Below are 18231 nucleotides of genomic sequence, written 5' to 3'. Positions count from 1 at the left end.
CCGGCCGTGATTAAAGCATTTAGAGGAAATTTGCTGAAGTCTGTCTGTCATTATTGCTGCAGCAAGTTAGTTCGGGAACTCAGCTGAAGTCGACTGTAGACTCGCTGGAGTATAGACTATACGTCGACGGAAGACCTTAGGGGACGTCGATTGTAGACGGGACCCAGATACATAGTTAGGTTTAGGGAAAAATCTACCACAGGTGCTTAACTCCGTAATAAGAGCCTGTTTGAACAACATACAGAACAATTTAGTTGGCTCGCAAGCTTCCCTTACAGCATTCCTAAAATTTGGGCTGTTTTTATCTTTTTTAATACTTAATACTAGCCTGGGAAAACCCAGACCACTTCCGGCAAATTTAGATTTGCTCTGCAAGTGGGTCTGGCAAAGAGCCCATTGAAACCCATTTCCAATCCGCCGAAATCGCGGCACCAATCAGAAACGTTGGGGCGGGCTTTACACGATGACGACAGAGCAGAGACGGTAACGCAGATTTTGTACATTACAAAGATGGATGCCGCCGTGGAACATCACAACATCACTCCTTCGAATCAGCTATCGCGTCTGTTTCAAGCGATTTAAAATAGTCATTTTCATTAACAAAAACAGAGAATTGCTGAGAGTCTCGAGATGTTTCTCCGTCGCTCTGCATACGTCATGTCATTCATCGCTCTGATTGGTTTTAGATCTATCCGACGTCCGTTGGTGACGCCCCTGTGGAAATGAATTGTCTATGGAGCTTTGCCAGACCCTTACTCAGTTACAACTGAGAGTGGTCTGGGTTTTCCCAGGCTACCACAGGTGCTTAACTCCGTAATAAGAGCCTGTTTGAACAACATACAGAACAATTTAGTTGGCTCGCAAGCTTCCCTTACAGCATTCCTAAAAAGCAACGTGACAACATTTGATGTGAAAGGAACATGTATGAAGGAAAGTCACATTTCACCCCAAAATTTTTGAGATTTTTGAAGAAGAAAAAAAAAGTGTTTTTGGAAACACTTTACTTTAAGTGTCATTAGTTAACATATTCACTAAAATGAACTAACCATGAGCAATACATGTGTTACTGTATTTGTTCATCTTTGTTAACGTTAATTAATAATAAAAAAATACAGCTGTCATAAGTGGAACAACTAATGTTAACAAATACAACTTTGTAAACATTGAAATTACGTTAACAAAATTAGTAAATGTTTTTTTTTTACAAGAAATTAAAGCGATTCTACTAATATTTCGACATTTTGTATTGTGACATTTTCATAGTAATAAACCAGTTAATTTAAAAACAGATTTTTAAAAAAAAAATAAAGTGTAAAGTATTTATTGATTAGTTTACTTAATTTGATAATGATGTCCAACAGTGGGTATGCATTTTTGTAAATTTTTTCATAAAAAATTTACATCTGTATATACAAACACCCACATGCACACACACACACGTATATACATATATATATATATATATATATAAGCACTTCCTTAATTATATGGAAACAATTAAAGTCTTGAAATATCTCACTTTGCATGTAATGAGTCGATATAATATATTAGTGTCACCTTTTAAGTTGAATTACTAAAATAAAAGAACTTGTGCACGATACTGAATTTTTCAAGTTTTCTAACACTCACATTCTGGGCAGCCGCCCTTGGAAAGCGCGTGGTCCACGTGGTTCTGTCCCAGGCAGGAAACACACAGGATGTGCTGGTCCCCGTCGCTGAGGGGGGCTCGACACGAGCTGCACTTGGAAAAGAGAGGCATTTGAAACAACGCCTCTGCTCTTTTAGGAAGGAGTGTGCCGCAGGGCGGACACACAAATGCAATATAGAAAGGATATAGGCGCCGGATAGCGCAGCAGGAACGGCGGCTGAAGCGGCGAGAAGATGGCCGACTTCTGTCTGCAAGGCAGATGGCTCGTCCCGCTGAGAAGGCTCGTCGTCGACGGCGCAGGCTTTTCCAGAGAACAGCGATGTGAAGTGAACACTTCGCTGAAGAGATAAATCAAAGAACACCCTATCTGGACTCAGCTTATATAGACATAAGCCACGCCCATTCTGGCGGGACATGACGTTCACGGGCGCCCGCGCCCTCATTGGTACTTACGTCACATACAGTCCCTCGATAGGTTGCAGCAGTTGCTGTAGCGACCAATAGGCGCGCAAGCCGTCTTGCCTAGGTCTGCTCTGTGCAGCAATGCGCTTTGAATTCATGCAAAATTAAGTATAATTTTTGGCTTCAGTATTCAAGAAAAGGGATTTTCCCATAGCGTCAATACTTACGCAACAAGAGTACTCTTGTAAGAGAACGGTTTGTGCTCCCCAAACCAAAGCTGCGTTCCAACCGTATTATATACATTTGGAGCGCGGTTTGTCCCGTATTTAGGACTGTAAATGCAGCCGGTTTTTCTAATTTATTTTGAAATACGTACGCACTTTTATTTTTACATGACGAAAACCGGAAGTAGCGTCTGTTAGCTCCGGTAAGCGCCGTAAGTGAAACTCAGAGACCAAAGCTCACATGTAGCAGTGATGTAGCGGTGATGTTACCTGCTAATTTTGTTTCTTTATTACTCCATGCTTCGTGGTGTTTGCTTCAACTGTGTGTAAGCTGAAGAATCATATATTTCGACTGTGAAGATTGCTTCAGGGAAATGACTCTGCCGTTGGTTGAGAAGCAGGCTAAAGTGTTCTACTATGCCTCTGCATTTAATAGGTCACACTCAAAAAGAAAACACTTTTCTTCCAAAAGAAGAGGTCACTCGTGGAGACCTTCAAGAAGATAGTGACGCAGAACAGACTACCCTATTACAGCAAGCTGACGCTGATGAGCAAATTGAAGACAGCACAGGACACACAATCTCAGGTTGGTGTGGATGACACACAAATGCCTCCTGGAATTAGGAAATCTAACAAAAGCTCTATCATACAAAAGCTCACTGAAAAGGGAAAAGCTCTGTTAGATGACAAATTGAAGGATCTAAATGTGAGTTTTGTAAAGATGTACAGAAGATGGAAGTATCATGGCTTAGAACGGTCCATTAAGAATAATGATGCTGATTATCTGATTGATGAGATTGTAAATGCAATCAATACCATCCAAGTTGACATGGACAATACTTACCTCAAAATAAGAGCCATTTCAAGTCCTGAACCTGACATTCGGAGAATGAATGACACATGCCAGGCGTTCACTAGGATTGCAAATACAAATGTTCAACATTTCCGCAGTGGTGATGATTCAGAAATCATGTTGGCCTGATGCTAAATCAGTGTTTGACAGCACACTGTCTAGTGTTTCCTCAGCTCAAACCGCTAAGTCAAAAGCTTCTTCCAAAGTATCCAGACACCCTTAATGCAAAACAAGCGGCAGCGGAAGTTGGTGATAAAGATAACAAATGCACAACATCAGCAGAAGGAAGAAATTCAAAGACTTGAGGTGGAAGATCAAATCCTGAAGGCTGAAAGAGAAGCTAAAGAAAGGGAAATTGAAGCAGAGAGTGCTAAAAAAAGAGCTCAGTTCATAGCAGAAAGTGCTGATAGAAAATTGAAGCTGAAAGAAGAAAAAAAGAGAAGTAGAACGGCTAGAAGAACTTAAAGGGCATGTTGCAGATCAATCAAGACTGCAGGTTTATTCAGAAAATGTCGATCCAACACTTGCACTTAAGCCTTTAGTGTATCCATTTTTTCCCTTCTATCAAGCACCAGTCTCAAGCTCTTCCTGCGCAACAAGCCAAGCCCAGTCAAGTCCGTCACCCACATGAGGTCACAGCCACTAAAAACAAAAGTGTTCCGCATGAAGGTTCACTTGTTCGATGCTGCATCGTCACCTGGATGTGCAAACTTTGGTCTCAAACACCTGGCTGCAGAAGAAGGCAAGTTTAGTGAAGCTACAGTGAGGTTTATACAGCGCAACTTTTATGTTGACGATGGATTAACAAGTTTGGACAGTGAAGAAGCAGCTATCGAGCTTGTTAGAGAGGCAAGAGACCTCTGCAACACTGGTAAGCTTCACTTACACAAATTCATAACCAACAACAAGAGGGTTCTTGCCACAATCAAAAAGCAAGAACTTGCTGAAGTTGCATCTGACCTGGACATGGCCTAGGGAGAGCACAAGATGGAACGGGCTCTCGAGGTCCAATGGTGCATTAGCTCTGATAAGTTCCAGTTCAGAGTGAGGGTAAATGAGCATCCCTTTACCCGAAGACGAGTATGTCAACAGTGGCCTAAATTTTTGATCCTCTTGGATTTGTGGCACCTATCATTTGAAAGGTAAACAGATTCTACAAAGGATGTGCCAAGACAAGGTGGGATGGGATGATCCGCTTCCTGATGACCTCAGGCCGCGTTGGGAAGCATGGCTTGAAGACCTTCATAATCAGTCTTCGGTAGAGATACCACGGCACTACATACCATTGGCAGCTAAGGAAGTTCAGCAGTGTAAACTTCATTTTTCCGATGCCAGTGTTTCCGGCTATGGAATGTGTTCTTACCTTAGGGTTGTTTCGAAGTCCGGAGAAGTCCATTGTGCTCTTGTTATGGGGAAGGCAAGGGTTGCACCGACTAAGGTAGGGGCTGGAGGCTGGAACTCTCAGCTGCGGTCGTGGCCAAAAGGTCAAGTGATCTGCTAAGGAGAGAAATGGAGATTGAAAATCTACAGAAATACTTTTGGATCGATTCCAAGGTCGTCCTTGGTTACATTAATAATGATGGAAAGCGATTTTATGTATTCGTAGCTAATCGGATCCAGCAGATCAAATCGAGCACAGAACCAAGTCAGTGGCAATATGTTGCCTCAGAAGATAACCCGGCTGACCATGCCTCTCGCGGACTTTTTTGCGGTTTGAGAAGGTGAGAGAACTCAATGAGGACAACCCAGAAATCAAAAGAGTACAAGTTCACACAACGAAAGCAAATGAGGAAAGGTCCCTATCAGACCGACTTCAGAAGTTTTCAGATTGGAAAAGAGTCGTAAGAGCCATAGCAAGACTTAAGCGTCTTGCAAAAGAGGTGAAAGGTCTTAAAACAAGAACCAATGAAGTTACAACACTTGAAGAAAGAATGGAGGCTGAACAATTTATAATCCACGCAGTTCAAGAAGAAGCGTTCAGTGATGAAATCAAGGACAAAAGAACAAAAGAAAGAGGTACAAAGGAACATGTCAACCAAACTGCACAAGTTGAACCCTTTCATGGACGGCCAAGATATCCTGAGGGTGGGAGGTAGATTGACACAAGCAACACTCCACCCTCATGTCAAACACCCAGCTATCCTCCCCAAAGGGCATCATGTGTCTCACTCTCGATTGTTGATAAGGCACTATCATGAGAAGGTGAAGCATCAGGGTCGTGGAATGACCATCAATGAACTACGCTCTAGTGGGATTTGTATCTTGGGGTGTAGTAGTGCAGTGTCACCAATTTTTTTAAGTGCATCAATTGCAGAAAGCTCAGAAAGTGTTATCAGGAACAAAAAATGGCCGACCTTCCCCCAGAGAGGATGGAAGCTACCCCTCCATTTACCTATAGTGGTATGGACTGTTTTGGACCATTTTATGTTAAAGATGGAATGAAAGAACTGAAGAGGTATGGGCTTCTATTCACCTGCATGTGTTCACGTGCCATCCACATTGAGGTATTGGATGACCTTTCCACTGATGCTTTCCTAAATGTGTTGCGCTGTTTTATTGCCATAAGAGGCAATGTAATTCAATGAATTCCAAGAATTAATTAAAGGAATGGAGAGAGAACGTGTGAAAGAGTTGGGATGCAACTTTGTCATGAACCCACCTGCTTCCAGTCACATGGGCAGCGTCTAGGAGAGGCAGATTCGGACTGTGAGAAGTGTCCTCACATCCATCCTAGACCAGTCTGCTGGAAGATTAGACAGTTCTTCATTAAGAACATTCCTATACGAAGTGATGGCTATACTGAACAGTCGACCATTGACCACAGAACATCTCAATGATCCATTAGTACCTGAACCCCTAACTCAAAACCATATATTGACAATGAAATAGTCAATAATCGCACCACCACCTGGTGAGTTTGTAAGGGAAGAAATCTATCTTCAGAAAAGATGGAAGAGAGTACAGTTCTTGTCCAATGAATTTTGGACCAGGTGGAGAAAGGAGTATTTGCTGAATCTGCAGCAGAGGAGCAAATGGAACAAGGACAGGAGAAATGCTAAAGTGAATGAGATTGTCCTGTTGCAAGACGATGGCACACCAAGAAATCAGTGGAAGCTGGCGAAGGTAGTTGAAGTCTTCCAAGGAGCTGACGAAAGAGTCAGAAAACTCAAACTGTTACTTAGTGACACAACAGACAGTAAAGGCACACGCTCACATAAGCCAGTTTACTTAGAAAGGTCAATACACAACTTGTACTATTGCTTGAGGCTGAATAAGTAGGTTAGCTCTTCAATGAAATTTTTTGTTTAAATTTGAAGGTATATTTGTGTATTTACATACATTTTTTACAAGGTTCTATTATCAATGTCTATTTTTTGTTGTGAATCACACATGTGATGGTGGGAGTGTAAATGCAGCCGGGACTGAGACTGAACACCCATTGTATTGCATATGGGAAAACGTCATTATAGTAGGCTATACAAACTGAAGAGTCATTTTCTAGTGTGTAACTAAAGACAGAAACTAATATTATTTCAAAAGAAATGTAAACATACCTGATATTTGAAGAAAAAAAATAGCAGTAAACCTGAAGAATCAGGTTAAATATGAGGGATGAATCTGAAGAGGAGGGGTTTCTCTTCTACACCTCCTGATCATACACTGCTTGAATTCACTTACCTCGGATATAAAATACATAGCTTTCACATGCAGGAATTTGGGTTGATCCAATTTGAGCATCACTATAGATTAATATTTAGCTGAAACTAAAACCATAGTCACCTTTATTTTATTTATTTTTTACTTTTTAGCATATCTATTTTATATTTGCTTTAGCAAAGACTGCAGTCCTCACATACATTCTTTAATGTACTCGGTACCCAAATGGGTACTGCACGCTATTAATCATTAACTAAACATTAGTAAACAGTTAATTCATCATTTATAAAGCATTCATAGACATTAATAAGTGGTTTATAAATACAGCTATACATGCTTTATTCTTGTTTTAAAAGCATTTCTATAATGTGTTTAATACGTGTATTTTTATACTTTATTAATGATCAATTTATAATTTCTAAATGAAGTATAGTATTATTTACAAACCAGTTATTTAGGAGTTGTCAGTGATTCATAAGATCACTTAAAAAGTGTCCTTAAATGTAGTAAATTCATGTAGTTATAAAGCATTTAGTAGTGGTCAGTTAACTATTTTTGTGAGCTCATCTAAAGTGAGGACTAGTTATGCCTTGTAAAGCATTTACAAATGAGATTTAAAGGCTCATTTGTCTTCTAAACAGAAAAAAATAAACAAACACAACACAGTAATACAGAACATAGAAATATGAACTGCCTTTAAATCTCCTTTATAAATGATTTACAAGTCATAACTAGTCCTCACTTTAGATGAGCTCACATAAATAGTTAACTGACCACTACTAAATGCTTTATAACTACCTGAATTAACCATGAATTACAGTAGAAATTCATGTTAATAAAGCATTTATTAACACACTAAGTAACTATTAATATACGTCTGAATAATAAGATGTATGAATGTACATTTAAATAGTTTATTAATCATTTACTTACACTTTCTAAGTGATCTTATGAACCACTGACAACCCCTAAATAACTGGTGTCTAAATAATGCGATACTTCATTTAGAAATGATACATTTATAATTAATAAAGTATGAAAATACAATTATTAAACACATTATATATATGCTTTTAAAGCAAGAATAAAGCATTTATAGCTGTATGTATAAACTGCTTATTAATGCTTTATAAATTATGAATGAACTGTTTACTAATGCTTAACTCATGATTAATAGCGTACAGTTATTATAAAGTGTTACCAATAAATGTGTTTAGCCTAAAAAGTTACCAAGTGCTTGAACTTTAGAAAACAAAAAAAACTATCCTGTCTACTGTCAATTATCCTAAAAAAAAAAAAAAAAAAGGCAAAACAGCCCGATAAAACGTGTGTACCGTCAGAAGAAAAAAGGACGATTGCAAATGTTAAAACAGTGCTTGCACAAAAACATTTTTTATGTATTAATACTTCACAGAAACGTATAACTTCACAGAATCGTAAGGGACATGCACAAAATCATTCTGTTTAGTAAATGCATTCATTACCCGATATTATTATAATTATTTACCCACTGATGTAATATATTGTATTATTTTTATTTATCTCTAATTGTTACACTTTCTCTGTTAACAAGGTCAATATGCTCTTGACAGGTCATTGGAAATAAGAAACTTGTTCTAAATTGATTTGCGTGGTTAACAAATAAATATTCATAAATATATCTATTTTGAAAATGCAGGCTTTTTGAAAGGGTTTCAATAAAAACCTCTAAGGATAACTGTGAAAAAAAGATGTCATAATAACCACCCTTTATGCATATAAATCTTGCCTATCAGCAGAAGCTCATTTATGGTTTTATTTTCAAAGTCTCCACCATGACTGCCTCTGCTGAAGTGAGTCAAGATGCCGTCAAAATAGTGATGCCAGTGTCCGTCACTTTTCGCTCCAAACCCGAAAACATTGACCTGTGTGAGAGATTGACCAAATAGGACATCAGTGTTTGCAATGCACCAAAAGTTAAACTAAATGAGTGTGTGCATGGCTTGCTTGTACAGTAATACATTAGCTGATAAGCAAACAGTCGTTATAACATCCAGCTCCGTGGAAATTCACACCCTTAACACTTGCTTTATCTCACTGATGACAACGGAGAGCAAATAATTAGGTTCAATTTAGCAAATTTTACGATCTGCAAATCAAACCTTAATTTGCATATAGTAAAGGTTAAAATGAAACCAACAACGTTTACGGCAAACCTGTACAAAACACTCATGGTTTTCATTAACGGTCTGTTGCATATACTTAATAATTTATAATATGCACTACAAGTACACAACCATATTCAGCAAGGCTGCATTACATTGATCAAAAGAAACAAAAATGTATATTTCAAAGAAATGCTGTTCTTTTGGACTTTTAATTCATGAAAGAATCCTGACAAAGTTTTCACAAAAATATAAAAGCTCAGCTGAACTGTTTTCAACATTGATAATATGAAATTTCTTGAGCAGCAAATCAGCATATTAGAATGATTTCTGAAGGATCATGTGACACTGAAGACTGGAGTAATGATGCTGATCAGTTACATTTTAAAATAGAAAACAATTTTAAATTCTATGAATATTTCACATACTGTATTTTTTTTTATCAAATAACTGCAGCCTTGATGAGCAAAAGAGACTTCTTTCTAAAACATGAAAAATCAAAGTTTTAGTACTTCAGGATTATTGGGTATTTGAATCAGAGCCCTTTATTGTGCACTGTTTACAATGCAAGTGTGTGTCAGCATCTACATAAAATGGATAATGAATAAATAGGAATAATGAATGAATGACATGATTTATAGACAGCGGCTGTTGTTGGCATCATGGAGTTCAGATTAGCCCGCCTCTAAATGACATGTAAAAGGACGAATGGTTTTGGTTTTATATGTCAATCAAATGGTCTCTTGCAAAGTGCACTAGACCAAACTTCATGCCGAGAGTAAAAGTCTGGCTCTGTGAGACAAACATTGGAGGAATTGAAATAAGAGACAAAACTTTTACCTCATCGCAGATGTGCAGGGCGAATATCAATGTAATGAAGCCAGTAGAAGGATATTTGCCATGTTTCTGCAGCCAGCTCTCATAAACGTATTTTATGAATGCAGGATGAATGATCATCACCTTAAAAAACAACCAAAATAATCATGCAATACAATACACTCTTAAAAACAAACGTTCTTTATTGGTATTGATGGTTCCATAAAGAAACTTTCACTTGCACAAAAGTTTATTTGTAGTGGAAAGCTGTTCTTTAGATTTAAAAAAATTTGCTTCACACTAAAGGCCCGCTCACACCAAGGACGATAATTATAACGATAACCATACAGAATAACAATATCGCTGGAATCCCTTTCAGGATGATTTTTTCTAGCTGATAACCATAAAAACATTGACAGCCAATCAGAATCCACCCTGCTTTAAAGAGTTCGAGCATTTAAAGCTGCAGAAGACAAAACTGCTGTGCATGCTTGCTTATTTACAGAGAAATATTGTCTGCTGGTGTGGATGTATTACAGGTATCGTTATAGTTATCTTTAGTTATCGTTCTTGGTGTGAACTTAGCCTGGTTCTACCAGATTCTCGTACATTTCATTTGTACAGAGAGTCTGGCCTCTCTCCATTGACGTTAACTTAAGCGTTAACTTCCTTGAAGGCGGGTACTCTGTTGAAGTTTAAAACTATTGGATCTGCCCAGAGCCACTCTGGATCTGCCATAACCAATCGCTAACGTTTGGTCGTGACGCATGACGACTCAAACTAGCGCACGACCTCAACGTCATCGTTCTCAGCCACTCCCTCTGTTCGCTGGTTGGACCGGTAAAAAATTGACCGGAGAAAACCCAAGAATATATCACAATCCCAGACGTAGTTCTGAAGGAAAATGAAAATTGAGCGGAAGTACGTAGGAGGGCGGAGCCAGGCTAGTGTGAATGAAAAAAAAAAAAAATGGCTCTTCTGTGCCATCGTTCCGATATAACAATATGGAAGGCCAATTGGGGCAAGTCTGGGGCAGATAATAATGGACAAAAGAAAACTGGGGGTAACAAATTAGGATCGGAGACTACAATTAAAATTTTCTCCAGGTATCTCTGTCTCTCTCTCATTCAAATGGGCAGTTTGGGCGGCCATACCGGGCGAGATCGGTCGTAAATATGGCGCCGTTCTATTTGGTAGTGACGTAGGTGGTATCTATACAGATCAATACATGAAAGTCAAATGTTATATACTGATTGATGGATATGACTCTTACCTTGTCTCTGTCTGCATTTACTGTAGGTCTCACTCTAATATAAGTGCTGAGGAAAACAAAGATTCATTACATTAAGATAATTGCCATAAAATATGAAAGATGTGTGTCTGAAGGCTTTTTAATAATTCTGTGAGCATGTGAGGAAACAATTGTACCTCGTGATGTGTCTGGTGGTGAAGACACTGATGAGCCAGCGCATGTCTTCAATCTTAAAGGGCAGAAGCACCAGATGGGTGGAGTTGTCCACGTCTACAGCGCTCTCAGGATACAGAATCCGGTGAGTGGTCTTAGATCCCACATCCTTCTCAAAACCTTTTGTCGGACCCTTATTTATCCTGTGGCAAGAGCATGAAGATGCATTTTTAACAGACATCTTTGGTTGTATGACTTCAAAAGAGAAAATAACATACCTTATCAGTTGACCATAGTGGGATCTCAGGAGGTTCCCAGAGTTTCCCACCACAGCACAGGTTCTGCAGCGATCTGGACCAGCGTCTGAGTAATGATCTTCATCGGGGAAGAGAGAAAACAATGTGTCCACCACCTCTGTGTAGTTAGTTTTAGAGGAATCCGACTGTAGACCCTATATGAATGTTAAAACACATGATTGGGTTTAAGAGCTTTCACAATATGAAGCTTTAGCTGGGAAGACTCAATTTAAAGGGGTCATGACATGGATTTTTTATATATATATATATATATATATATATATATATATATATATATATATATATATATATATATATATGTTCCCTGAGGTTAATTTACAGCGTGATTTTTTTTTTTGCACAAAAAAAAAACGTGTATGTGCAAAAACAATTTTCAATCATCATTCTGACCCTATTTCTGAAAAGGCTTGTCACTAAACAGCCACTATTATGATTGGCCAACATCATTGCATAGGAAACAGCATCAACACCCATTCGCTTGGAAAACTATTATAAAATGACAAAAATATTCTTCATATAAATTCTCATTTACAGACAGAGCATTATGAAATAATTTACCATTTTTAATATATTACTTTCTACATTAACGGAAGTTGGTGTTCAGATGTAACAACGCTTCTCGTGAATGTTAACATGCCTCCAGACACTTTAAATGCCTATGCTATTTATAAATAGGCTATCACTTTATACAATAGTCAAGCAGCTTTACCATATTAAACATGAAAAACAGTGTCAGTGTCTCGTTTCATCAGAAGTACAACTTCATTTTCTACTGTAAAGCAGTTCTCCAGTGTGTTCATGTTTTCACTGACGGACATCTGACCGCGACCGACTGAACAGGCCTGAACCACAAAAGATTTCCACGTGAAAGGCGGCGGAGCTTCCGCGCACACCTATTACGTAATCACCATGGACCAATGGCAGTACGAAGGTGTTTTGCAGGCAAGCCTCGAAATCCCCCCCAAAAAACTCCTAGCGTACTTCGTTTTGACCAGATTTTGTTCGAAATTACATCACATCAATTTGTTCTTCAATTTTGCTTGAAGTATTGGGCCTTTACACCACAATAAAGGACGCATATCACTCTGTCCCACGTGCAGCTTTGGATCTGTCTGATCACTGTAGTCCATCTTATACCGATCTACAGGCAGAAACTGAAGTCAGCTAAACCTGTAATTAGGACTGTGTGTGTCCATGATTTGCAGTGCGTATGTGTCCCTACTCACTACTTAGATGGGTTAAATGCAGAGGACAAATTCAGAGTATGGGTTATCATACTTGGCCTTCATGTCATGAGAATACATGCATTCCTACCAGGACATTCTTATCATTCTCTAATGATAAACCATGGTTTACTGGGGAACTCAAACAGCTTCGTCATGCCAAAGAGGATGCTTACAGAAGTGGGGATAAAATCTTGTACAACCAGACCAGAAATAGACTAACAAAAGCTGTGGCTAAAAGTTAAGCCAACAATCCGGCGTCAGTCAGGAAAGGTCTGAGGAACATCAAGCACAAGACACTACTCCCCAGGATCTGTGAAGAATCAACTGGCTGAGGATCTGAATGTATTTTACTGTAGATTTGAAAAGCCCAGACTCTCACCCCACACCCGCTCTGATCTGCACTTCACACAAACACCAACACACATCCTTCAACCCCCTTCCTGCTATTCAACCTGCGCGGTAAAACGGTAAAAGGGAGTAAAACTCTAGGGGAGTTAGAAAATTAGCCTATTTCCAAAAAAAGTGGAGTGTTCCTTTAAGGTCTGTATGGAGGACGTGAGCCGAGTTTTCAAAAAACAGGAGACCAGCAAAGCTTCAGGCCCAGATGGTGTTTAAATGTCTGCGCTGACCAACTGGCCCCAATCTTCACACAGATCTTGAGTGAGACAGCTCTCAGATTTGATCAAAAATATCTTAATTTGTGTTCCGAAGATGAACGAAAGTCTTACGAGGTTGGAACAACATGACGGTAATTACTGAATTTTTGGGTGAACTAACCCTTTAAATAAGTTAAATTCATCTATAAAGCAGGCCCCATTTGGTGGTCCCCATTGTTATCCATATGGAGAAATATTATGGAAGTAAAACCAGAAACTGTTTGGTTACGCAAAATCTTATTTCATGTTCAACAGAAGAAAGAAACTCACACAGGTATGGAACAACTTGAAGATGAATAAATGAGTATAATTTTCATTTTATAGAAAAAAATTACATTTTAGGGGGAAAAGGGTTCCACAGGGATTTTTTTTTTTTTTGGCAAATGAATGTGACCCAATTATGGTATTTATTAACCTTGATCAAATCAACCCCAATCTCCCCCACCTTTGATTTTCAGACATCCAGAAAGAAGTCACGTACCTTCCACCATCGGTAGACGTCCGTCTGTAACACACTGTTTCTCCTGTTCAGCAGAGGTGCAACTGTGGGGTTGAACCGCAAGAAGAACCAGTCATCATCGTTCAGATCCGTGACACATTTATCACAAGCGCACAGACCTCCTTTGGTGGAATCAACTGATGTTTCGAGGAAAGTATAGATCACCGCGTTTTGGAAGAACATAAAAATAAATAAAATGCTAAAAGTGAAGAGCCCTGTGATGTATGGAGATGTCCATTTAGTGAAGGGAACCATATTTTCAGCTGGTTGAAGAGGGTTTCAAATCCTACAGCTGAGAAGAGAACAAATACATTAGTGTGCAATTTATTATTAGGCACTCTCAAAGAATCATTAAAAATGTAGCAACTGGCAAAATGGCACAATGTAGGCTATTAAAGTGAAGTAATTTTCCGTATTTATTTTTTTACAGGTGTTTTGCCTGTATTTTGAATACCTGGGAGAAAATTAGTAGGGCTACACATTTTCCGTTTTTTACAGCGTAGGCTACATTAATAAATGTTACATTTGTCATATCCTCGTCTCATGTGATTTTTCCATTTTCGTTGTGTTTGATAGGTCTAAAACCATAAAGGTGACTAGAAAGAGTTTGAAAATGTGTAGTGCCTTAAATCTATCTTTAACATAATTCTAACCTTATCCCTAAAACAAACACTTAACCCTCAAAAAGCCCTTTAAATGCAGCCAAAATGTCATTTTACTCTGTCATCACTCCACCCCATATAGTCCTCAAAAAGATAACTCAAGTAGGCCTACACACACACACAGAGAGAAATAAACTGAAAACTGCATTACATTAAATATTGGAAAACTGCATTATTCAAATTGAAGAGTAGCCTAATTTTCTAATGTGACAGACAGAAACTAATATTAATTGTAATATAAATAGTGTTAAGTTAACCTACCTGATGTTTGTGAAAACTATTTTTTAAACTCAATCTGGAACAATAGCAGTAAGCCTGAGGAATGGGTGTCAGATGTGTGAATCCAGTGGTATGATCAGGTTAAATATGAGGAATGAATCTAAGGAGGAAGTCTTCTACACCCCCTGATTATACAACACTGGTTGCATTCACTTATCTCTGATATCAAATAAATAGCTTTCCCCGGAAGCCATTGACATTTCTATAGCAAATAAAATGTGTATACTCAGCCATATACATATTAATGCGTGTCAAAATTGCTCTTTGTGAGTACAAGATCTCTCTCTCTCTCTCTTTTAAGGTGAACAAAAATCATGAACAAATAGAAAAGTCATGGAAAATCATTGGTCAAAATCTTTGGAAACCATGTTCATATTGTGGGATGAATTATTTAAAATTCATGATTTTATTTTTCCTTCAGAGCTATAATGACATGAACTTTACATTTGAATTGGGCAAGTGTTTTACTCTGAAGAACATCTGCAAACATGATTATAGATGGGGCTCCGCGTCACCAGTGATTCTGTTCATCATTGCAACACCAGCAATGGCAACTGAATCATGTTCATTTTAAGCATTATATCACAGTTTCTTTATACAGATATGTTTTTCTTTTTTTCTTTCTTGTTAAGAAGCAGGTTATGCTGAAACTAAAACCATAGATGCACCTTTATATATTTTTTAGCATATCTACACAGAGTGTGTATATTTGCTTTAGCAAAGACTGCAGTCCTTACATGCATTTAATTACCAAGTAGCCTACATTAAAGAGTGTTTAGCCTAAAAAGTTTACTACAGAGTGCTTGAACTTTAGAAAGACTTTATTTCCTGTCTACTGTCTATCCTTTAAAGGAAGGCAAAACAGCTCAATTAAACACGTGTACCGTCAGAAGAAAAAAGGAAGATTACAAATGTAAAAACAGTGCTTGCTGAAAGTATGGTTCAGTTATAATAACTTTGGGATAAAGAGTTGATTTTAAAATGAACACGTATTGGAGCGCATGACCGTGATATGACATGCCAGGGTTAGTCTCAAAACGGAGTAGAGGTGGAAATATCCAAATGTCCCACTTCTGATTTTGAAGGGTCATTATTTAAGAATCATTTGCCATAAAACTGAACCAGAAGCGTCATTGAGATTTTGTGAATGTCAGCACAAGAGCATTTAGCATGGTGTAATGATCCACTGTAGACTGACCATGTAAGCTTATTAGACATAATCGTAGGCCTATGGCAGCTGACATGCTCTTTAAAAAGTAATTGACACCTTTTCTGGCTATTTACGTGCTTTACAGAAGTCTTTGTGAATGTGTGATGTTATTATGTGCTGACCTGATTCTGGATCAGAACATTTGCGTGACATCTTATCAACCTGGTAGGTCTCATCTCTCCCTTTATAGCCTACCAATCAAATCAATTTAGTAGCCTACTGATTGCTAGCAGCTGTTGATGTGGAAGTTGTGTATACGGGTTTGAGACAGGCTGTGTTTGAAATAGCCCTCTATACATTTACTATTCTAGTTACTCCACTAATATAATCCACTTTTAAGGAGTGAATGAAACCGAGTGAGCGAATTCAGACACTAAGTGCGCCATAAGGGCTGCATCTTAGTTTGTGCTTGCGGTTTAATATTTGAAACGTATTAAACTGGCAGCTCCAGTAATGAAAGAATTTAACTTGAATTCTGTCTTGGAAACATGTAAGCTTAATTTAACAATTTCGTCAACTAAAATTAACCTGTATGATTTTACATTTTACCAGTGATGGAAAATGGAGGATGTTTGCTTATGCGGGCGCTATCTTGTGGCGAGACGTGGGAATTCACAGTGGATTATTGTGATTCTTTAGCGAGCCGTTGACATAGGGGCGAATTCCAAACGGCGTTTTTGCATTTGTAGGGGTATTCCAAACTTAAGTGAACAACTGAATTCCTTTTCGAAGGACCCTCCACAAGCCCGTTAGGTTAGGGGAACATGGTTTTAAGGAAGTAATTCAATCGTTTATGGTCATGTGAATCCTCATGATTAATTGGCTTTATGCACAGCTGCACTACTTTCTGAACTTCAGGCAGCTCCTTTGTTTCCTGTCTGCCATTATTGGACAAACTGATTAATCCAGGTGTGTCTGATTATTGTTATTGGTCAGGCACACCTGGATTAATCAGTTTGTCCAATAATGGAAGACAGGAAACAAAGGAGCTGCCTGAAGTTCAGGAGTGCAGCTGTGCATAAAGCCCATTTTAAATCTAGACATGGCAGGAGAGTTGGATTTAACGTAGGCTATAAACAGAATAATTCAAGTTGTTTTATTTTGTTGTTGCACACACATTTTCATCATCCATTTCATATTAACTAATTTTTGACCTAGAGCGATGCCAGTAAAGCAAATGAGACAACCAATTAAAAGGGAGTTCGCAGAATCGCAGTGAACTGTGTGTGTGTGTGTGTGTGTGTGTGTGTGTGTGTGTGTGACCACTAGAGGACAGTGTGAGTTTAGTGATAAATTATAAGAGAATGTAGTTTTTCATACTATTGAAGTAACAGGGAAAGTGTCAGCCTGTTCAAGTTCGTTTTATGGGCCCTACTATAACTAAAACATATAGCCTACCAAACATAAATTGTATAAAACTGAAAAGTAAAAATGACCACTACTTTACTATTAGCCTACTTAAGCTATAGTGTTTTTCAAATTAATAGGCAATATTTAGCCTACATGAGGCCATACAACTTTTGAGTTTAGCTTGCAGTAAGGCTTTCGACTAGGCTACTGTCTGCCATGTACAGAACCCGATTTTGTTTATTAAATGTTTTTATGTTCATTTTAATAGCTAGGCTACTTAAAATAAATTTGTATGTTCGTTTATTTCTTTTTCTTTTTTTTCACAAATGTATGACTTTTGGAAGTGTAATTTGATTACCACATGCAGTTTTAATAAAGTTGAATTAACGTAACCTTCTGTAATTGTTACTCTTCAAAGTGTAGGCTACACTTGCATGTGTTGATTATAATTAGGCTCATTTACTGCTAGATAATAATAAGGATAATATTTTAAAAGTAGGCTATATAATTATCTAACATCTGACTAATTAAAAATTAACCTCAAAACATGAAATGATAAATGGGGGATATCTATATGCCTATCTATAGCATAAAAAAATTGTCATAACGTCGTCTCTCAGGTGCTGTTACTTCTACTTTGTTACAATGTTGCGAGCACGTACGTCTATGGTAGACAACGATGTTGCCATAGCAGAAATGCAACGTGCCACAGACGTTGCCACAACGTAAATGTGTTTGCTGGGATGACATCACACACTTCTTTATTAAAACACAGCACAATCTCATAAAACGTTATCGCCCTTTATCAGCTTGTAGAATCACACGTAGTAGTATGAGTTCATGTCCGCAGGGAAGATAGGCTATAGGCCTACCCCTTGTCAGC

General features: G+C 38.2%; 1 protein-coding gene across 4 annotated transcripts; it reads right to left on the bottom strand.

Moving 5' to 3' along the window:
• Nucleotides 1-8071: 8071 nt before the first annotated feature.
• Nucleotides 8072-16878, bottom strand: LOC306986665 (CMP-N-acetylneuraminate-beta-galactosamide-alpha-2,3-sialyltransferase 1-like). Of its 4 annotated transcripts, none has more exons than XM_079590134.1 (7): nt 16527-16878; nt 13830-14139; nt 11428-11600; nt 11173-11352; nt 11018-11063; nt 9769-9888; nt 8072-8688 (listed from the first exon to the last, which is right to left on the bottom strand). In XM_079590134.1, exons 2-7 carry the CDS (start codon nt 14100-14102, stop codon nt 8518-8520), a joined length of 963 nt encoding a protein of 320 aa, XP_079446260.1. In that variant the 5' UTR covers nt 14103-14139; nt 16527-16878; the 3' UTR covers nt 8072-8517. The 4 variants fall into 4 exon arrangements, with proteins under 4 accessions (XP_079446260.1, XP_079446259.1, XP_079446261.1 ...); XM_079590133.1 differs by lacking the exon at nt 16527-16878 and adding an exon at nt 16121-16417 and having other exon boundaries at nt 8145-8688; XM_079590135.1 differs by having other exon boundaries at nt 8152-8688; nt 11428-11524; nt 16527-16840.
• Nucleotides 16879-18231: the final 1353 nt, after the last annotated feature.

Source organism: Phoxinus phoxinus (assembly GCF_949152265.1).
Source record: "Phoxinus phoxinus genome assembly, chromosome: 19".
In the NCBI taxonomy this organism is placed as follows: Eukaryota; Metazoa; Chordata; class Actinopteri; order Cypriniformes; family Leuciscidae; genus Phoxinus; species Phoxinus phoxinus.
The sequence above is the reverse complement of the archived record's forward strand: the minus strand, read 5'-3'. Positions and strand labels throughout refer to the sequence as shown.

Coding starts and splice junctions, on each gene's coding strand:
- LOC306986665 (XM_079590134.1), bottom strand. CDS start 14,102: ATGGTTCCCTTCACTAAATGGACATCTCCATACATCACAGGGCTCTTC. Junction 11,353..11,427: donor CACTATGGTCAACTGATAAG/GTATGTTATTTT, acceptor CTCTTGCCACAG/GATAAATAAGGGTCCGACAA. Junction 11,064..11,172: donor ACCACCAGACACATCACGAG/GTACAATTGTTT, acceptor TGTTTTCCTCAG/CACTTATATTAGAGTGAGAC.